This window comes from Ambystoma mexicanum, chromosome 3q, assembly GCF_040938575.1.
Source record: "Ambystoma mexicanum isolate Mex_15411 chromosome 3q, UKY_AmexF1_1, whole genome shotgun sequence".
In the NCBI taxonomy this organism is placed as follows: domain Eukaryota; kingdom Metazoa; phylum Chordata; class Amphibia; order Caudata; family Ambystomatidae; genus Ambystoma; species Ambystoma mexicanum.
In genome coordinates, this window is record NC_090926.1 from 1,072,306,620 (window position 1) to 1,072,329,669 (window position 23,050).

At 43.4% G+C, this 23,050-nt stretch overlaps 1 protein-coding gene across 2 annotated transcripts in view; it reads right to left on the bottom strand.

Annotated features, from left to right (window-relative positions):
• RFNG (RFNG O-fucosylpeptide 3-beta-N-acetylglucosaminyltransferase) overlaps positions 1-23,050 on the bottom strand; it is a 282,630-nt gene that overhangs the window by 213,941 nt on the left and 45,639 nt on the right. For both annotated transcript variants that reach the window (XM_069655318.1, XM_069655319.1), the window contains one exon: positions 21,224-21,778. In XM_069655318.1, the coding sequence (XP_069511419.1) occupies positions 21,224-21,703 (480 nt within the window). In that variant the 5' untranslated portion in view covers positions 21,704-21,778. The remainder of the gene's footprint in view (positions 1-21,223; positions 21,779-23,050) is intronic.

Consider the following 23,050-nt stretch of genomic DNA (forward strand, 5'->3'; position numbering starts at 1 on the left):
TTACTGACTGACAGCTTTCTCAGTCTCTCTCTCCCCTAGAAGTACCACCTGTGCCGATACAGTATGGAAGAGGGACAACAGTCTATTTGTCTCAGGAAGTAACCACGGCTGATGTTCAATCATGGCCCTGTTTTTTACTGCCTGTCCCATGGTACAAAGGGACACAAATGCAAATAGGTCCGCCAACACCAATCCTACTGAAAATATTGTTCCAGAGTTGCCACATTAATGTTTCACTGTTTTATACTTCACCAAAGGAAACCAGACAATGCAAATAAATGTCTACTGAGCAAGTTAAAGGTGATGGATTGTTTTGTTGTTTCATAACCTTGAATTCTAGGACACAGATGTCCATCGCCTGTTCCAGTGAGTCGCAGGTAGTATGCCAATACAACACAGTATAAGGTAATAAATCATGCACTATGGTCCACTATTTGGTCTTGCACATCATGGTGGTAACAGAGATTTTCAATAATATGAAGGTCGGATCTCAGTCATTATGGCAGGGCAATGTCAGTAGGGTAGATCGGTCTGGGTTTCGTAAGGTTGTCATAAATGCCATGTTAAGTGCATTAGCTGGCTTGCATTGCACTTGATTAAACTGGCCATAATTACCAAATCTTTCTTGGTTCTTAAGGGATGTTACCTTTTATTCTCAATGTTTTCTCAGCCGATTTACCATGACAATGTAACTTTTTTTGAGCCCATGTCCAACCCCTTAATGTAATGTAATAACCATCTATATTGCGTTCCTGTCGCAGAGAGCGAAAACATAGAATAATTAGAAATGCATAGGCTGCGAGAGATACATTTAGGAGGATTTCTACATGGCATATCTTGTGTCACGGAGGTGGTAAAAGCAGAATGCGGGTGGTTTGCTGCATGATGGGTATTGAGATTCATGTATCGAGATCATCCCTAAAAATCTGGCATGGGCCGCCTCTTATATGGCCAGGGAAAGGCAGCTGCTACCTCATCCTGACCCTGGAGGTGGTATTCTATGGGAGGATCATATGGGAGCGGAATGGGAGACATCTATGCTCCTATAGCCTTAATGGCCTATTGTGAAATTGACAATTTTGAACCAAAAACAAATAACATTATTAACTTAGTGCTGAGATGAGGAAGAGTGGCTCAGTTTGTAAAGTGTTGTGAGCGGTCTAGTTGTTTTAATGACCAACACCTGACCTTGACCATTAAACATTTAAAGGTTTTTCAGGTTCGAACGAGAGAGAGAGAGAGAGAGAGAGAGAGAGAGAGAGAGAGAGAGAGTGAGAGTGATAAGCAGCAGAGAGAAGAAGCAGCTGATGTTGGCATTGTGGCAGCTGCAGAATGCTGTGTGAGAAGTGTGGCAGAAGTTGGGGCATTGCAGAGGACGGGCACCAGAAAGCGGTATTGAAGCAACCCACGCTGTTATGGGAAAGAAGCTCCATACACGCTGTAAAATGTTCTGGTGTTGAATCTGCAGAACCGGGAGAGCTCCAGTGAAGGTCGGCGCATGCGTTGGCAGACCAACAGGAGCTGTCAAAAGCAAGATCAGCCCTGAAGAGAACCGCAGCAAAGCCAGAGAGTCCGATGGAGACCCCAAGGCATACCGGTGTGTTGGCCTAAAGCAGGTGACCCTGGGGCGCTCCGAAGGAAACCGCTAGTTGAGGAAAAGCATTTTGAATATCGAACTATTGGATTAAGTTAAACTGGGAGCATCTCTCCTATTGAGGGATTCCACATAGGGGAACATTGTAGCCCGCATTGCCAAGGCCAAAGAAAATTGAGAATCAGGCAAATTGGGTAAAAGAAGAGATGTCAAGTGGGAGTACATTTTAACGAGCATTGCCAAACGCCTAGAGGGTACACATCTAGACACCAAAGGCTACAGGAGCAAAGCCCTCCTTACATACAAGAGCAAAAGGGAGAGAATTGTAACTTGCATTGCTCAGAGCCAAAAGACGTGGTTAATCATTCTTTTGAGGAACATCAGTTTGAGAAGAAATTACTTTAACACATTCTGTGAAGAGTCAAAAAACCATCAAGAAAAGCAGTTTATTTTTTTTTATTTGTTATAGCTGGTAAACCAACTTTTCAATTTTTTATACACATTATCATTTAGCATACTTAAACATCTTATACTTTACAACGAATAATTACATCCCATGATAGGCAAATATCAAACAAGTAAACATAATAAAACCACATAAAACAAAATAAACAGAATGATACAAAGTGAAAGTGAGAGCCCTCCTTGAAATTACTTAGAACTGATAATCATCATTCACTTTGAATTAATTTATGCAGAATTCGAGCCGGGGAAAATTATATTAAGAAATTGCACAATTGCAAGTTGTATAGTCATTCTTGGATTAGAAAACAGACGATTCCATATTTGCACAGAACTGGTGCCACTCTGAACCGACAACTTTCCCCCGAAGCATTTCACTCTGATGTCATGTAATGTGGGCATTCAATGATGAGATGTTGTAATGTTTCACATTGTCCATTAACTTTATAGTGACGACAGAGATTCTAATACTTCGATATTACTTTTCTTCTAGACAGGATCTCGTTTGTCTCATATTGATTGAATCTGAATCTTAGATATTTCTGCCGGCATGCATGCGACGGGAATTTCAGCAGATACTCTGCTATTACCCCATACCTTTTGATGCCAAAAGCTTTGAGGTTAAAGTCTTTAAGTTTTGTGCAAAGTTCCATGTTGAAAATCCAGTCTGCTTGATAAATTTTATTTTTGGCATGATCCGGATTAGTCAACAGAAGCTCAATCGATACTGAGGCATCAGCAGCCGCATTAAGCGTGTGACTTCTCCACATCCTCGACATACCAACTTTTGCAGTTAATAGATTTTAGGCTAGTACATTTAGAAAGGTAGGCCTCCCTAAACCATCCAGCATTTTCCGTAGAAGCGCACACTGCTTCCATAATACATGGGCATATAAGGAGACCAAACCCAGTTCATATCGCAGCATGGCCAGTGGTGTACCTGGGGAGAGTGATCAAAATCTAGCTTCTAAGCTATGCCAGAATTTGCGGTTTTGTGGTACCAAAGCCTCGACACCATATAGCAGAATTGGAATTACTTTGGCCTTATAAAAGAGCACAATGTGTTTCACGGTGAACTTCCCATATCTTCTTAACATGATTTTAGATTGTGAGATCAAAGAACTAAGTTTAACCCTAATTTCAGCTGTCATGGTACTTAGGGTTTTCTTGTGCTCAATATATACTCCGAGATACTTATATCTGGCAACTTTAGTTAGTACACACTAAAATTTGGGATTTGGCTGTGTTGATCACAAGGTTATTTGATGTTGCATATGAACCTAATTGGTTTAGCATGTTTTGTAGGCCTATGGGAGTGCGGGATAGTAATACCAAATCATCTGCGTATAGTAAGTAGGCAACCTTTTGAGATCCTATACGAGGCACATCAGCTACGCAGTTCATTAGTGCAGGGCCTAGATCAAAAATAAAGAAGTTAAATAAGAATGAGGCAAGAGCACAGCCCTGCTTCACTCCTCTATATGTTTGGATAGCTGGTGATAATCTTCCGCCCATATTGAGTTTAACTCGCATAGAGGTAGAGGAGTGTAGTAAGATCACCAAGTTTATAAGGGACATTGGGCACGGATGTTGCCTTAGCTTAGCTATAAGCATATCTCTATCAATGTAGTCGAAGGCGGATTTAAAGTCAATAAACCCCAAATATAAGGGGAGTCCACCATCAACTTGCTCTGATTGTATCATTGAGAGTGCTAAGATATTCGGTATTGTGCCCATGCCCCTTACAAAGCCTGACTGGAATGGGTCTCTTAGACTATTTTGATCTACCCACTCATTGAGCTCCTTTAATATTATTCTACAAAATATTTTCGCAGGTGCATCCAATAGAGAAATTGGTCGGTAACTCGTTGGTAATTGACGGTCACCCTTTTTATAAATCGGAATTGTAATTGCATCCGTCCATGTTTTTGGTAATTTTTAATGGTTGTTTATTGCAGAAAATATCTTGTAGAGAATTGAGCTCCAGACTTCAGGGTGTTTTTTCATCAGAGAGTTTGAAATCCCATCAGGCCCTACTGCACTCGAGTTGCTTGATGTCATAATTAGGCGTTTTATTTCCTTTTGGTCAGTATGTAGCCAGAACCTCAGCACCTCTCGTGTATTTAATGTCGAGACCGTGTTTACGGGTGACGCATATAGGGATCGGAAGTAATCTACCCACTGATGTACCTCAACTGTCGATGTCTGAAGGTCCAATTGGCGGGCGTTATTAGTTTGATTTATTATTGTCCACATTTTTGTGATATTTTTATCAGCCAAAGTCGGCAACATAATTGCACCATCTTTTTGATATAGATTGGCTCGATGTCCTTTGACCCAGTTATTGTAATTCAGGCGACTTTTTTTAATGAGAGTCAATCTAATGGTGAGAGGAAGCTTTGCCAGAGTTCTCACTTCAGCACGATATGCTCTCTTCCGAATGAATATAGAGCTATCAAAAACATGGATGTGCCTTTCTCTTTTGGAATTCACAGCCTTCTGGTGGCTATATAATTGCATTGTATTGGAATATGTTAAACCTATGTCTGATGCTTGCCAGTTAGTTGAGGTGTTCGAGTCATAAAATTTGATTAAAATGCCACAGGGCGTTCTCCGACCATCAGAGTCGGTTCTTGCCGCCATTTACCACAAAGCAACCACCTTCAATTATCTTATGTTTGATATCATTCGCATTTGCCATTACTTGCCAAGTGGCACACAAGATGTTATGATCACTTGTTACAGATGGAGACACACAAAAGGAGCACATTGCTGACCATAAGGCACAATTTACATAGATGAAATCAATTGTGGATACAGAATTTCCTCTTTTCCAAGTTGGTGCAGGAGGGATGTCTGTATTAAATGCTCCAGTCAACATTTGCAAGTTCCTGTGAGTGACCATTGTGTTCCATATACCAGCTTTTCACTCTTTTGCGCCCCATTTGTTGCTAAGCAATTCATAATCAAATCACCTGCTAAGATGAAGAACAAAATCTTAACATCCGCAGATACTATTTCAAATAATTTATTCAAATCCCTAAAGAAACACTCAGTTGTGATGGCTACTGGGTTCCAGTATATATTCAAAATTGCATAGTTGTCACCATTAATTACCGTCCTTACAAGTAGCATGTATGCATTCGGCATGGCCCACACCTGCGATGATGATCCCGGTTCGTCTTTCAGCGCCACCAATAGACCCGCAGAGGGTCTGCCTATTGCGGGCTTCCGAGCTGGATTCAAGTGTATTTGATAACCTGACCAGACTATGGGGCTTAGCAGCCAAGTCTCTTGCAGCAGAATTATATGGAATTTGCCTAGGCCACTCATCATTGTTTAGCAAATGTTTGAAACCCCGCGAATTCCAGCTGACCAAGGTAAGAGGGGTTAACTTTGCCAGGTTAGATAGCTAGTTCATATTACTGCTGCAGTTGCATGCACAAGAAGTCCTATCCTTCAATGGCCGCTTTAAATCTTGACAATTCGCTGTGACAATTTTTGCCCTTGGCATAGATTCCATATTGCTTGACAACTCCGTCTCCAAAACACTGTTGATTTCTAAGTCGAGCAGAAAGCCCAAATCAAATAATGAGTTTTTCGCTTGCCATATCAGATTACGAATTGCTCTAGATTGCATCCACACCCGTACTGAATTTAAATTCTGATTGGATGTGAATTCTACCAAAGTCAAGTCAGCTGAAGATAGATCTTCCAGCAATGGTATATCCGAAAAGATGGCTAATATTGCTCTTCGGTTCAGATCGTATTGAGTACATGGAGCAGGTCTACATTTCAAAATCATGGAACACAGTGCCACACGAGGAGTAACCTTCCCCATTCCCACAGTCCCTTGTGTTTTAATGCCCTTGGTGGAGGTCACATTATTTCTTTTCTCTTTCAGGTTGGGTGCCAAATCCCCTAAAGCATCTTGAATCAGCGCCAATACATCCTTTGTAAAATCAATGGGTAGGCTCAATTGTGGGGGGTGAAGATAGATCAGAGCCGGCCACAGGGGGGGGGGCACCCTAGGGGTGTTTACATCCAAACTTGCGGCTGGAGTCACAGATGTTACTGTTGCTTGAATCATAGGGACAGACCCTCCCATCTCCGGCCCCTTCTGGGCTTGTTTCACACTCCCCGTGATTTTGTCAACACCATTAAGTAGTTTGCAATGGGTGGTTGATGACGCTGGATCTATTAGTAGAGGAATAGAAAGGCCTTGCATGTAAGCATCTACTGCTCTCCCGATTTCAGATCTGTGGGCTCTTACATCCTCCCCACTATTCCAGCTCGCATCCATAATGTCACATGTGTTGCTCTTTTCAACTGCCAAATTTGCCTCCAGACGCTGTAATCCCTGTAGCTCACTATGCGAGATTTCTTTTACCATGGTGTCTAGAGGTGAATATGGTTGGGCTCTGACTCGCTTGTTCACATTTGTATTGTCATTTGACTCACATTCGCTGGGTGCTGTAAAGTTCTGTTGGGGGCTATTTTTTTTTTTTCAAGAAGATAGGAGCAATCTTAATGTTAAGATTCCTCAACACCGTAGGATCATTATCATTCAGTGACGCATTTGCTCTTGTCTTTTGTTTAGCTTTCAGAAAGATAGGGGCCAAAGGAATTGACTTCTTTGGGTTGGACAGTACTTGGGCCATCTCTGGTTTGTCAGGGAACTTTTCTGTTTGGGATCCTTTCGTGAACATACTTTGGTCGACCTTTTTAGTGATGCCTGCTTTTTTTTTTTTTGTGTTCATCAGTGAGTTGAGAGGATTTTACGTGATTGCAATTCCTCTGTGGGTCCCCCCTCTTAACAGATGAGCTGTTGGGGGATGTTAATTCCATAATTTCCATATCATCCTCTATCAGAGTCGGATAGTTATTTCCAACTTTCTTTAAGAATGAGTTGGTGGCCGAGTTATTTTGCTTTGTTCCACTCTGATTTTTTGACTTTTTCTCCAAGTTATCCTTTTTCCTTTGAGATTTAATTTCTTTAATTCTTTTGGCCCGTCTTGCTGCCCTCTTTCTCATTTTTTTCCTGTCTTGGTGTGGACTTGAGACACCCACTTCTTCTAATGCAGCCTCTTGAGAGTCCAGCTGACTGCTGGTATTAGTTGCTGAAGACTTCTCCATTGCGACTCCATGGAAGGGATCCACATTCACATTTGCCAGTCTCATGAATTCTTCCAGTGTGGACGCTGAAAGAGATGATTCACAGTCAATTGTAGGATCTGCCTCTATAGGCTCTTTTCCCAACTGTTCTTGTGAGTTATGATTGTACAATTGCAATTGGGCCAAAAGATCCTGTTTAAGGGATCTATCTGCCTCTTCAGATTTGTGAATGTCTGCAATGGACCTCTGTATTGCAGAAATGTCCAAACCCTGTTTAGTGCACTCCAATTGCATCAACTGTAATTTCGGCAATACTCATGAATTAACGGCATTGCAGCAGCCTGCTACGGAGCTGTCCAGTGCGGCTACTTCTTTTGTTAATTCCATCATGGTTCCAGATTGAATTTGCACTTCGGATTTCAGAAGTTCAAAAATGGAGACCAGCAAACACATAACAGTGCGGTTAATGAGTTGACATTCGACTCCGGCCCCTCAACCAGAATTTCTTCCTGTGTCACATTTGGACTGATAGCAACAGATAATTCGACCGGTTGGCGGGCCTGTACCGGAGTTCCAAGTTCTTGGTTGTCTTCTGTATTTGTAAGATTCAGATGACTCAGAGTTGGATCACCTGTGTCCAGAGCTGAGGGGCAACTGACACATTTGGCCAGTTGACAAACATCTTCTAGGGAGCTTGATGATATATTACTTGGACCATATGTTAATTCATTAGGCACCACTTTATTTGCCCCAAAATGCTCTTCTATTTTTTTTCTGAATTTTTGTAGTTGTTTTGCATTCTAAACCTTTTTTCCAATTTACCAGCTAGGGTGGGCTCAGGATCCAAGGCCCCCGGCCCCCTTACATCTGACAGGAGTGGAGACAAGGGGGAGACATGGGGTTATATGCACTAACGCTTGTATTTGTAACCGCGAGTCCCCACCTCCATCGCCTGGCCCCTGCCAGGCACATCTATAGGACAATTAGCGCCACTGTTCAACTGAATCCTTCTCAGTTCTGGGTCCTCCCATTCTGGGGCTCTTGGATCATCCTGTAGTGGGGTACTCCTCAATTTCATGAGTCTGCTTCACACTCAAAGACTGGAGCACTACAATGTTCAGAGATCCTCAGGCAGGAGGAGTTACCAAGGAAGAGAGCAGCTGCGTCTTCCTACACGTATCAAAACGAACCCCACCTGTGAGCGCTAAAATGTATTTAGGACAGAGCAGCTCACAAGCTACACTGCTCAAATGCGCTGCTTAACCCTCTGCCCATTTTTGCAGCAGATAGGCAATTCACAATGGAGCCGACCAGCTCAGTTATTGTGAGCCCCAACAGACGCCAAATAGCGCCCCTCCCACAGCGTGTACGATGATGAGGAGCAACACTGCAGCTGAGCGGCTCAAAGGCTACAGAGCCTGCAGTCGCCGCTCAGCCCTTCTCAGCCCTTCTCTAGCTTCCCACGCAGAGCTAGAATATGTGCTGAGAACGCGTGGCTAAAAAAGGGCTATGAAGTACACCGTCGTTACGCGAGGTACTTCTTGCTCCTCACTCACGCCGGCTCCCCCAACTATAACTAGCGTGCAGAGGAAGCACCAAAGTATTCCAAAGCTTGCTCCAAATGTTACAAACAGTGGCAAACAATGACGGTTCTCACAAGTTTCATTATACTTGATTCAGATTGCAATCAAGAATGTCAATGAAGCAGTCACAGTTCGAGTCAATGGGGGTTTACCTGATAAAACAGATGAATAATGCGGCAGGATTCCCCGCCTTGCCTCAGCCGACAGCACAGACTGCAATGACTGCTTCCACTTGCACACCACTTCGCTCCGCTTCGCGGTCCTGGGAGTTTTTAACCCCTGGACAGCCAGAAGTAGTAGACAGTGAAGAAAAGCAGTTGAATTTGAAACACGCATTACCACAGAGTACAAATTGGAGTAGCAGGAGTTGTATCCCGACAAGAGATTAAACCTGGAATAAGAAGATCATTTTAAAGCATTGGGTTGTGGTAAAAAGGAGGTGGTGGAAAAAGTAGTATTAACTCCCATCACCTTATCTTGATAAACTGTGGCATGTCAGAAAAGTAATAGTTGAACTATCCTGACCAAAGGGTTTCTTTTGAAAGAAGAAGTATGATATGCTAACAAGTGTTTGGTCTATGGAGAAAGGAACACTTATTTGATTTATGAATTAATGTCTGGAAGAAAAGACCTTTGGTTTATCAAGAAGGAGGGGTTTGGAGGAAAAGACTTGTTTTACCAAGCAGGGGGTTGTGGAAAAAACAATGGCTTTGAATTGTGAACCAGCCTTTGAAAGAGACATTCACTGTACCAAAGGAAAGGGCTATATTTAATTTAAAAAATGTACTACATTGGACGGAACTAGAGGATTGTATAAAAAACTGTCTATAAAACAGAACTTGATATTCCTCAATTGATCCAGGGAACGGGGGATTCAACCCTGGTCACAAGGATTACTGTTTACAACTTTAGAATTTGAATTGATAAATTGTTGTGTGGACTTTAAGACAGCCAAACTAACCTTGTATAAGGATTTTGTGATCCAAGTGTGAGGGTCAGATACTTTTGCACAATTGTTTACATTTTCTTTAGCCTTAGTTTGTTAGGCAGGGACATTCTTGTTAGGTTAAGGAAAGGTAGGCATTTGTCTCACCCATTTTTATTTAATAAAATGGCTTTATGTGAGAAATCTATACCTTTGTGTCCGTTGTGCATTTCTGATCTCACATATGGTATCAGGAATTGGAATCCGACTCAATTGGCAAGTTTGGGAACCCTAAATTTGAGATACTTCGTAAAAGAGCCTCAGATTCCACCATTGCTACTGAACAGTCTATAGGGTTTGTTATCTATAGTAACAGATTAATTGATAAAACCTGGAGACAGAACATTAATAGCCGCAGACATAATTCTTGTTCCTCCCCCTAGTACTTCATCAGACTCACCTCCAAGTCAGGCCTAGCCTGGCATTACAGCCTAGACATACTGGCAGGAGTAATTGACCCAGATTACAGGAGACCTGTTAAAAGTACTGATGCAAAACAATGGGGAAAAAGACATATCAAATTAAAGCAGGAGAAAGAATAGCTCAAGGGATACTGGAGAAAGCTCAGTTTCCTAAAACCTCAAATAATGAAGAACAGTGATAAAACCGAGAGGGGAACTAGGGGTTTTGGGGAAAGCAGATACAGCCTCCTCTGGAACAAGCAATGAAACATACTCCCAAAATTGAAGAAGAGCAAGAGATTATTCCAGACTTCGCTTTTGCTCAACAAATTGATCCCAACAGAACCCCTTCTTCAGATAATAATCAGAAGAGGTAGGTAGGGAAAAGAATGGACGATGCACCACCCCCTGTGCCACTGACTGGATTATTATATAGAGGAGATGTAGGCCAGCAGGTATACCCCGGTCACATATTGAGAACCTAAAAGCAATAAGAATGTTGTTCTGGAGATAAATCACATTTAACGGGAGGTCCTTTGGGAACCAGAAAAACTCAGGCACAAATTGTGAAAAGATTTTATTGGGCTGGAATGTATACTGATATAACTTTTATCAGCACATGTACCATGGCAGAATACCAGTACTCAAATTCCTCCTCCAGTTCCTCAACTTTTACCCATTATCGAAATCCTTTTTTCATGGATAGGAATTGATTTAGTGGGTCCTCTAGAAACCTCAAAGCTTGGAAATCAATATAAACTGGAAATCCAAGATTATGCAACTCATTACCCCGAGGATTTTCCCTTAAGAAATAATACTCATCTTGAAACATTTACTCCCTTTCTTCTTTAGAACTTGATTCCCAAAAAAAAAAAATGTTGACTGATCAGGGATCCACGTTAACGAAGAAGTTAAGGCGACCCTTCAGATTAACACTTAACGCACCTCCATTTGTCACCCCAAAACTGATGTTTTGGTGGAAAGATCGAAATCAAAAACACATCTTAAAACTAGTATAAGCAGATGGGAAGAACTGGGACATTGTGATACTATTGGCCCTATGTGCCATTCGAAAAACTATTCCGTCTTCTACTGGAGTTCCCCATTTGAAATATTATATGGAAGAGAACCAAGAGATGTGTTCTATATGTTACGCGAAAACTGTGGGGGTGGGGGGTGAGGGGTGGGGTGGGGGGTCTGGGGAGTGACCAGAAAGAGCTACCATACCCTTATCAGAAACAGCTCAGTGTTTCTGAGACTAGTATGATCTGGGATCAAGAACATCAGAAAGACTATGATAAGAAACCTGTGATTTAATCTTTTTATGTAGGTCAAAAATTATTGGTTTTACTACCCTCTTCCGAATTTCCAGGTGGCATGGTCCTTATGAAACAAACAGGAGTTTCCAACTATAATATTTTACAAGCTGACTGAAAGATTATAACTCACATTTATCATATTAACTAACTTAACCCCTTAAGTGCCAAGGACGAGCGATATTGTCCTTTTTGGCACTGCTGTTTCGCACAAAACTATAAATCCAACCCCCGGCCTATGTGAGGTTCCTCCTCACGGCCCGGGGGTTGGATTTCCTTCAGTTTCAAGTCAGCATGCGTAATGCATGCGGACGTGAAACTGGACGTAAATTTCACTGTGGCAGCTGTAAATTTACGGCTGCTGCAGTGAAAGGGAAGGCGAGTTTCCTTCTTTTTCTCCCTCGATCTCCGGCATTATTGTGCCGTTGAGATCGAGGGAGGTGTCGATGGAAATGGGTGAGTCTCCCCTTTCCAACAACACCTTGCTTGAAGCATTGCTGGGCGTGGATCGCTTGATCCGTGCCCAGCAATGCTATTAGACCACCAGGGATCTGTTTTTGAAGTGGGGGATGAGGGGGCAGCTTAAAATGTAAGTGGACCCCTCCCCCCATGGCCTCCAAACCGTGGGGCAGCATGTTTTGCTCCCCCTGGGGGCAGATGGGGACACGTGCCCATCTGCCCCTAGGGAAGCAGCAAAACAAGGTGGTGGAGGGCCACCCTAAACCACCAGTGATGTTTCAAATGGAAACGGGGGTGGCCCTCTCCCCCCACCCCAAATGGATGGGGGGCATCTCATGTAGCTCTCCCAGAGGGCAGATTCTGCCCCTAGGAAGGGGTACATGAGATGCCCCCATCCATTTGTGGTTGGGGGGGGGAGAGAGAGGGCCACCAGACCTGGGGGCAGATGGGCACTGTGCCCATCGGCCCCTAGCGAAGGAGCAAAAATATAAAAAATAAAAAGATGTTTTTGGTGCGGGGGCACCCTACACCACCAGGGATGCTTTTAGTGTAAAGGGGGTGGCCCTCTCCCCCACCCACCCCAAATGGATAGGGGACATCTCATGTAGCCCTCCCTGGGGGCAAACTGCAGGTGCAACCTGGCCTTAGGAAGGCTGTACATGATATGCCCCTCCCCCATCCATTGGGGGGCAGAAGTCCACCAGAAATCATTGCAATGGCCACCCAAAGCATGCAGCAGTATGGTTTGCCATTCCTGGGGGCAGATGTGCTGGAGTTCTTGATGGCCTGTGTTACAGCTTTTCCCCACCAGGGAGCCCCCGCCAGTGTGCCAATGCCTCTGAAGAGAAAAGCTGTAACGCCAGAATTCCAGGACGGTTGGAGGGGATGTCCCCCTGCCTTGGACGTCCTTTTATCATGCGTGTTTACCATCCTCAAGCACAGCCCTCTCCCCCCGCAGCTGTGAGGGAAATTCTGCATTAGGCAGTGCTCCAGGATGGTCGGTGGTGATGTCCCTGGCGGTGGACAGCCGTTTCATGTGGTTTGACCATCCCCAAGCCCAGCAGTGGTTCCAGGCAGCCCCGGCAGGGTCCCCGACCTTTCCCGGAGAGAGAAGCTGTAACGGTGCCCAGTCAGAGCTTCAGTCTGGGCTTGGGGATGGTCGACACACATGGGAGACAGGTGCTCAAGGCCTGGCACATCACCCCTAACCATGCTGGAGCTCTGGCTAGGCAGCATTACAGAATTTCCCTTGGGGACAGACAGGGACCCTGCCGAGGCTACCTGGGACTGCCGTTGGACTTGTGGATGGTCAACACTTTTTCTGCCCAGTAGGTGCATCCACTGTTTTCATCCTGGGAATGTGGGACGATGGGACAGGTGTTGGTGGCGCGTTTCAGTAGTTTCCAGGTGGGAAATGTCTGAAAATTGTGTTTTTGCCCAAATTTTAAACTTTGCCAGGGCTGGTAGGGAATACATTCTAAGGCAATTCACCCAAGTGAGATCTCTGGATTCCCACAATTGTCTTCTTTTCAGAAATACATGGGGTTTTCCTTGGTGGCTTCAACACCCCATGCTCAAATCTGTAGGTTGTCTCCCCCAAACCCTTTGGGGGATAGCAGTGGTTTAGCCTTTTCCCCTTAACACTCAGGTAGGTGCACCCACACATATGAGGTACCGTTTTCGTCGGGACACCTATGGGAATGCGGGAAGGTAGGGCATGTGCTGTTGGCGGTGTGTTTTGGGGGTTGGAGGCGGCAAATGTCTGATAATTGTGTTTTCTCTGCCAAATTTCAGACTTTGCCGGGGCTTGTGGGTAATATAGTCTGAAGCGATTCGCGCAAGTCAGAACACTGGATTCCCACAGGTGTCTTCTTTTCGGAAATGCATGGGGCTCCCCGTTTTCCTTGGTGACTGACACCCAAGTCCCAAACCCGTATGTTGTCCACAAGAGCAAATTCCCGCAAAATATGCCTTGCTGAAACACTGGGGGTTACCAGTGGTTTAGCCTTTTCCCTTTGTTCCCAGGTAGGTGCACCCACATGAGGTACCGTTTTCTACGGGACACCTGTGGCAACACAGGACGGTAGGACATTTGTTGTTTTCTCTTGGTTTTCATGCATTTGCTGTTGCACTTTGTCACACAACCCTTTCATTTCCCAAATGTGGCCTACATTTAGTCGCTGCTTTAGGCACTTTATGCTTTTGAAACCTGCACAAGTTACCTAACCTTCAAAAGGTCTTCCTGTGCTCTTTCAGAAAATGTATGCTTGCCATTCCTCACCACATTTGTTTTCCTTATTTACACATGCAAAGTACGTATGTTTAGGCCGTCAGCATAAGCATCCTGTGTACCATGGGTCAGTTTTTGGCTTGTGGTATTACTCGTTTTGTGAAACATTACGAAAAATATGGGATTTCCTAACTGGAAGAGTCGTGGGAATATAGCGGGGCATTGCTTTTGTCAATAATCACAGAAGCCATTGCCTTACATGTCCACCAAATTTTTTGTATCTGTCATTTTTCCTATTTTTCCCCAAACTAAGGAAATTTTCCCTACATATGCCCGACCTGCGCAAATCACCCCTTCCTAAACTTGACATGTTGTCTACTTTTCAGAAATGTATGCCTTAGTCTTCTCAATCAGCTTTCCTGCCGTTCTCTCCCATTCCGTCCACGCATGTCCTATTGGAAAAAAAGAGCAACATCGCCTACATCTCACAAAACTGAGGGTAACCTTATAAAAACATTTTTTTGGTTTCCACTCAACCGGTTCTTGAAAGCCTGGAAAATGGCAAATTCAACACAGCAAACCATTTGGTTCCTAGCTCTTACAAGGAAAAAAAAACACAGGCTCCTTTGTACATCATTTTATTGGCATTTTCTGAAAAAACACAAAATGTGCTCCCTTTTGTTTATTCTCTCTCACCCCATACAGCAAACTAAGATTCCTTGGTGGTGTTAAGACCGCCTACATGTGGAAAGAAAAGGGGACAAATTTGGCCGAGATATCACATGCAACAAAAAAGTTAAAAGGGATTGAATGGCGACTTACCGAAATCACTAAAATAGGGCTTTGCACTCGAGGGGGAGGGGCGTGGAGGCGAGAGTAGGCGAGACCCATTTACAGTTAAGGGGTTAAAAGTGTGGCAAGAAAACCCTATTTAAAACACGTCAGTAATCTTAACCAGCCTGTTAACTGAAGAGAATCATACCAACAAGTTTATAACTTCAGACATGGCCAAAAAAAAAGCTCCAATAGACCTACTTACAACAATTTCCTCATATTTACCTGAACTAGGAAGAGTTAAGGGAATATATCATCATATCCCACCAGCAAAGGTTATTCATCAAAATCCTTATAAAATCCCTGAAAGTAGAAAGAGTTATTTAAGAAGAACTAGAAGCTATGTTGAAGGCAGATATTATTGAACCTTCACAAAGCCCTTGGTATGCTCTTATTGTGTTGGTTGCCAAACCAGTTTTATATCAACTTAAGAAAGGTTAATGCAGCGTCACTGTTTGAAAGTTACCCCATGACCAGGATAGGCTGGGGGATACAGTGTAGCTTTCCACCACTGATCTAACAAAAGGTAATCGGCAAGCCTCAGTTAATCCAATAGATAAACCAAAGACAGCCTTTTCTACTCCTATATATTTATTTCAGTTTAAGGTTTTGCCCTTTGGTTTACATGGAGCTCCAGCCACCTTCCAAAGACTAACGGACCAAGGTACAGTGAGCTTAAATGTGGTGGTACACCCTTCTGAGAGGGCATCTTCCAAGAGAACTAGTTATTTGGCCGTGTTTGTTATCAGCAGAGGGGCTCTCAGACCTGTGTGTGGGAGGAGAGGGTCTTGGATCCCCCATCTCCCTCCATTTTTTACACTTCCTGGGTAGGCCCAGTTGCGGCTGCTTTGGGTTCAGGGCCCCGGCGCACTTGTACGGGAATACCCCTAGGAACTGTGACCCACTTAATACAGCATAAGACTAGAGTCAAATGAGACTCCATTTTGTGAGCTACAGACTCCATATTGTAATGGCAGGACAGTTGTGAAATTAAAAACACAGGTCTGCAGCTCTCCCAGCCAGGCGCACACAGCGAGCAAGCTACTCCCTCCCACCTTCTCCCCTTTGCCATTTCTGCAGTTGTCCGGTTCTCATGAGAGACTAGCCGCAAGAATGCAACAAACTCTGTCTTACTTCATTGATCCCGACACGCACAGGGGCCAGCACAGAAGTCATCCATCTCTACAAACCTGGCCAACACCCAACAGACCCTGGCCATAAAGAATGCCATCCCCCATATTCTTTAAAACATGATCAAAACAAACTAGAAGTGACCCTCAAGTATGCTCCACTGTTTGTGCCTTGATAGAAGAACGCCAAAGTGTCTACATCCATGCTATCTGAGTAAACTGCTCATTTTATGCAGAATAATGCAAGAATTGTAGAAGAATAAGCATATTAGTGTACTGTATAACATATGTATAATCAAAAGTCCTAACATTAGAATTGAGTTTTAAGAAAGTGATGTGTATTAACGTGTAGTATGACATCGTTTAATAGAAATGGATTGCAAAAACAAAATGCATAACAGAACATAAAACTGTTTATGCCAGCACAGAGCTACCTCATTTTAAATTCAATGTAAATACATGCATGATATTGTGTAGAACCAATACAGCAGCTAATCGTCCTGACCAGTATGTACGTAACATAACAATGTGTGTTAAGCCCGCATGTGCAGAACATATTTTCATCATGAGTGTTGTAATAATGAGAACATTTAGCCAGATAGAAACTAGAACATACTTTAAACAACTATAAGCAGAATATAATGTAATAGGCCACGTGCAAAATGCCTGTATGTAAAATTTGTCTCTGAAAGCCCAGTCTCCTCGTGCAATGCAGAACTACACCGCAAAGGTCGATTCCCCTCAACCCTTCATAGTGTCAAAGCAGAGCAGCAGAGATTAAATGATGTTTAAACAACCGGTCTTTAACCCCCACAACGAGACTTTTGACCATGGTGGTATGTGCCTTTGTGTGATCTAGTCTTTTAATGTGCAAGTTAAGCCTTAGATTTAGAGCCCTCTTTGTTGTTTATCAGATGAACATTCCAGTCCACACAATGATCTCAAAAGTTTTGCCTCTTTAGCCAATGTATCTTGTATCGTATCAACACACAGTTGAGCCTGTCTATCAATGGATCAAAAACTGCAATTAATAGCTGTATCTTAACCTATGCCCAATAATGAATTAACCTGTATTTGAAAAACGTTTTTTCTAAATATCTAAGTCCCCAGGTCTCTGAGCTCGCTTGACAAGCAGATTATGGTAGTGAATGAATGGGAATGTGTGGCCACAAGGGCAAGTGTCAAATTGTTATTTAATAAAGAAACACTACAGTTGCCGATCTCGCATACCAATTCGATGAGCCCAGCTGACCGACTGACCCAAGAAGCATCATCGCTACACCACGTGCTCCTGAGCCAACCACAACCCTTCGACCCTATGTCACCTATAGGTGTTCACCCCTAGTGAACAATCCCAACTGTTCATGTGCCCCTTAGGCCTTCCCTCTGTTCGATGACGTATAAAAGTAATTTGTAACATGTTTTCTGCATAGCGCTCTCGGCGTGAGCAGAGTAGATTCGGCTTGCACTATTTTAGATAAAGCCTTTTCATATAACCAGTACTTGGTCTTGGTCTCATTCCCTCCAGGGATGTGTCTTGATGGACTTCATTGGGAGAATTAACTATTTTTGGGGGCCTTTCACTTTCACCTGTATGTATAGGAACTTAGGGTTTTACCCAGTTACCCAGGGCAATCCAGACTTGGACCCCTTGCTCAGTGTGCTTAGAGGCACAGCTCCACCTCACGGATGGGGCCCAACAAGGCTGAAACACGTGCCTGGTTTGCTGCTGGTACTCTTGCTCAGCAGAGAATTTCCTAGCATTTTGGTGCTGGACTGCCAAGCGGGTGGGACCAGCCTGATATGCAAATGGTTATTTCTCCTCTGTGAAAGCAACAGTGAGCTAAAATGCGGTTGTAGACCCACCCGAGTGGACACCTTCCCAGAGAACAGGTTATTTGGCTGTGTTTGTTCTCGGTAGAGGGGCTCCCAGGACACTGCATGTTCTCAGACCGTATGCCTCATTTTGTGGAGCTTATATATATTCACAGTAAAATGCTGGCAGGAACATAGGTCCCATTTATATATGGTGACTCAGACTCTAATGAAAGATGGACTTACTGTGAATCCAAAAAAAGCGTCATCTGAATAGATCAGCAGTAAAGTAGCTTGACTTTTTTGTGGAAAGAAATCAGTTTCAAACTGAAGAGGTTAGAGCGGTTGAAGAAACCCAGGCCCTCCCAAAACCAAGAAACTACTATGGCCATTTCGGGGTCTGTTCTGTTACTACAGAGTATAGTTCCCTAACTTTGCTTCCATCACTTCCCTTCTCACAGACACGCATAGAACTGCAGAGCCTCAAAAACTTAATTGGCGCCCTGAAGACCAAGTATGTTTGAATAAACTGAAGGACATTTGATGTAGTGAGTCGGTCTTTAAGATGGAAGACTTCAATAGGCCGTTCATTTTACAAACAGATGCATCACATACTGGTCTAGTGGCCGTACCATCACGTATATGGAACATTCAATTCACTATTATTAGTAAGACATTATTTCCTCGAGAAGAATTAAGCCACTCTGGAACTTGAAGCATTAGCCATTAAGTGGGCTGTGAACCATCTAAAATACACAGATAGAATATTTTGCTTGGTTGCAGACCATGCTCCCCTTAAATGGCAGAGTCTTCGGAAAGGATACTAAAGCCAGAGTCATGCACTGGTTTTAGATCTACAACAGCCCTATTGTTTGAAAAGAACAGAGTAATGTAGATTTCCTTTCGTGTTTCCCCAATACAGGCGGTAAAAACCAGCGACATTAGGGGAAGGGTATGTGATAGATCCATCAAGATCATCCCTAAATGCTCGACATTGGCCTCCTCCCAGGTGGCCAGGGAAAGGCAGCTGCTACACAAGTTTGACCCTGGGGGTGGTATTCTGCAAGAGGATCATATGAGAGGGGACTCATATGAAGGGGAATGGGCGTCCTCTATAGACAATTCCCCTAATGTTCCTATAGCCTTAATGGCTTATTGTGAAATTGACAATTTTGAACCAAAAACAATTAAGAACATTATGGACGTCATGTACCATGATGATCTTAGTACTGAGATGGGGAAGAGGGGCTCAGAGTTAGTGAAGTATTGTGAGCATTCTAGTTGTTTTAATGACCAACACATGAGCAGGATCTTTAAACATTTCAAGGAATTTCTGGTGTGAACGAAAGAGAGATGCAGCGGAGAGAAGAAGCAGCTGATGGAGGACATTGTGGCAGCCACAGAATGCAGTATGCAAAGTGTGGCAGAAGTCGTGGCATTGCAGAGTACGCGCAGCGGAAAGCGGTATTGAGGCAAACCATGCCGTGAAGGAAAGAAGCTCCCTACACGCCGTCGAATGCTCTAGTGAATCTCCATCGGAGTGTGTGCAGAACCACGAGAGCTCCGGTGAAGGTTGGCGCGCACTGCGGCAGACCAACAGGAGCTGTCCGAAGCAGAAGATGCCCCTGAGAGACCTGCAGCAATGCCAGCGAATCGGAAGGAGACAGCAATCCATACCAGTGAGTTGGCCCGAAGCAGGCAATTCTTGGGAGCTCCGAAGGAGACGGCTAGGTGAGAAAAAGCATTTGGAATATTGAATTAAGGTGAACGGAGCACAACTCTAATGAGAGATTCCACATAGGGGAACAGGATAACCTGCATTGCCAAAGCCAAATAAGATTGAAAATCAGGCAAATTGCGTACAATGCTCTCAGGAAAAGATGCCAAGTGGGAGACAATTCTAACCAGCATTGCCAACAGCCAAGACGTTACACAAGCAAACAAAGGCTAAAGGAGCAAAGCTCTCCTTGCATAAAAGACCAAGGGGGGGGGGGGGGGGGGGGGGGGGAAGAATCATAACTTGCATATTTGTGGAATATCAGTTTGGGAAGAAAAGACTATCAAGAGAAGCAGTTGAATCTGAAACAACCAACCATTACAACAGAGTACAAATTGTAGCAGAGTTTTATAATGACCGGCGAGTAAACAAGGAAAGGGACCAATGGTAGTTAGTCATCGCAGGAGAGTATACCAGGAATAAGAAGATGATTTAAAGTACTGGGTTGTGGCAAAAAAGGAGGTGGTGGGAAAAGTAGTAATAACTCCATCACCTTATCTTGACGTACTGTGGCAGTTCAGAAAGTTTTGTTGAAACACCCAGACCAAAGTATTTCTTTTGAAAGAAGAAGATATGCCAACAAGTGTTTGGTCTATGGCGAAAGGAACACTTGCATTTGATTTATAAATTAATGTGTGGAATAAAAGACTTGTTTTACCAATGTTGTGGAAACATTAACAATTGCTTTGAATTGGGAACCAGCCTTTGAAAGAGATGGACTGTATCAAAGGAAAGGGCTATATTGAACGAACAAGACTTGGTGTACTAAATTGGACGGAACCTTATTATTCGATAAAACTTTCTTGAAATGGAACTTGATATTCCTGAATTGATCAAGGAGGTAGGGGATCCAACCCTGGTCACAAGAATTACAATTCGAGATTGAATTGTTATATTATTTTGTGAACTTTAAGACAGCCAAACTAACCTTGTCTGTGTTGTGGACGTTAGTGTGAGGGTCAGATAAATTTTGGACAATAGGTCATTTTTCTTTAGCCTTAGTTTGTTAGGTAGGGACATTCTTCTTAGGGACAGGGTGGCGTTTGTCTCAACCCTTTTTATTTAATAAAATGGCTTTATGTGAGAAAACTATATACCTTTGTGTCTGTCTCGCATTTCTGCCCCCTCACAGTATGAAATATGCTCAAGCAGACCAGTTTACAACAGATTGGAAGAACTGAAAACTTACATTTGTAGTACGGCACGCTTTGCATTGAAGTTCAGGTTGGCAGGCTTTTACCACCACCATCTTTTAAAACAATGTTTTGTGTTCTGTATATGTCATCACTACTTTTTTCTAGACGATTTGGCTGACAGATAACGATTTAATGCTAACCACAATTCACACTCATGTCTAGTAACCAACTACAATCTTGTCTAAATATTCTACAGAATATCTGGTTGCATCAACTAGATCTTAAAAGCTTATTTTGTCAGCCTAATGGGCGAGAGGCCTTCCCATGGAAAGGGCGATATTAAAATACACGAATCCAAAAACAGTCAACAGCTGCGCATACGGTACCTGCTGTTTGGCTCTTGATATCCAGGTTTGCAAGAGGAGATCAAGACGAGTCTTGTGATACTTCCGTGTTGTTTTCACTGCAATAAAAATATCTTTTAGATCCAGAGCATCTTTGACAGAACTAATGGAAGAGGTGCGCAAGTTCTTGTATGTTTCAGGGTTATCTGTAGGCAACACAAGTGTTTTCTCCGGGCCACCTCTTCCTGGGCCAAGGCCCCTCCAGTCCTCTACGTTACCATCATCTACAAAGGGTGTGATATCTGGAATGCTTGTGGGGTTCTTTCGCTGGACATGGTCAGTTCCCGGTAGGGTGAACTTTTTGCTGCAGGTGGCATTTAGCACAGAAGGGGGACGTGGCTGTGGATAAATACGGGCCCTCCAAGGAGTCTGGATTTGGGGAATGAAGAGCAGAAGGAAAGTGCAGAAAGTCACAGATACCAGGAAGCAGATTTTACAGAGCCCAAGGCAAGAGAAGTTCATTCTTCAGCCCAGCTCAGCCCTCCAAGCTGTCGCCATGACACGTTCCAATGACATGGTTTTACATCATGTCGGGTCCTGCAGGATTAAAGAAACACTAAATGTTATATCAGGAAACAATATTAAAAAAGTATACAGGAGTTCTCACCAATAACACTTCGTAGTTGTGTTTAATCATTTTACAGAACACCCAGATTGTTTACAGCGGAATAACCCTTCCTAGAGAATGACCTGGATGAGGGGGAGGACTCAAACCAAGACACACAAAAAAAAAATGGTGTAGATAAAGTTGGGCTTTTAAAGCTTGTTTCTGGAAAGATATTTAAGAGAACCAACAAACGAGCAACCCTTTCACTATTTGGTAGGCGAGGGCTGACCATGAAGGACAGAGCTGGAGACTGAAATAGTAATGACATCTGCAAAGGGCATAGTGTTCCTTCATCGACGGGTGCAATTCTGATGCTTTTGTTTTTACGAGTATTTTTTCCCCAAAAAAAACACAGGATAGTTTAAAAAATAAAGAATAGGGGCATCAATTTCGATTAGTTTTTTTCTTTGGTAAAAAAGAAGGAAAAAAAAAATGCCACCAGATAGAATGACATAGAACCCGGAGAAGTATGTCAGCCTCCCAGAGAAGTGGCTTCTTCGGTCAGACAGAGCTAATCTATTCCTGGAATCGTAGTAATCTTTGTGCAGCTATGTACTACATGCTACAATATTAGGAAAGTTTGATGCCGATCACTGAATGTAGGCAGGGGATATTATGAATCATCGACTCCGGCACAAACAAGAGCACTGAATTTATATAGTACTTTCTTTGTGACATCTTTGTCTTTCACAGTACCCCTTTCTTACTCTGCTGAGTATACCTGTAGATTTACTTTTTTTTTTTTTTTTTTTAAATTGAAGTTTAGCTGGCATTACTGCTGTCTGAAAAAGGCACCTGGTGTTAGTCCACATCAGACCAGTCTCTTTAAAGTAGCAAATGATAGACATCAACAATCTCACCTTGAAGACAATGCACTCTTTCATTAGCAACCTGGGCGGGGGAGCCGCCAATCAGGTGTCTAGGAACGCAGGCTGACACTACCAGTGAAAGCCCACGGCTCTTCCTCTGGCCCTTCTGCAGCCACCCCGCCTCCCTCCTTCTCTGCCTTTCCCCTTTTTTCTGCTGACGAGGTTTCCAGACAAGTCCGATCTATGAAAGTCTCGTCTAAACAGGTTCACCCCTGCTCCTCCAAAACTATCAATGACCACATTGACTCCCTGGCTCCTGCCCTGGCTGACTTTTGCAACCACTCCTTCGCCTCTGGAGTCTTCCCATCCCCCCTCAAGCACTCCCTTGTGCAC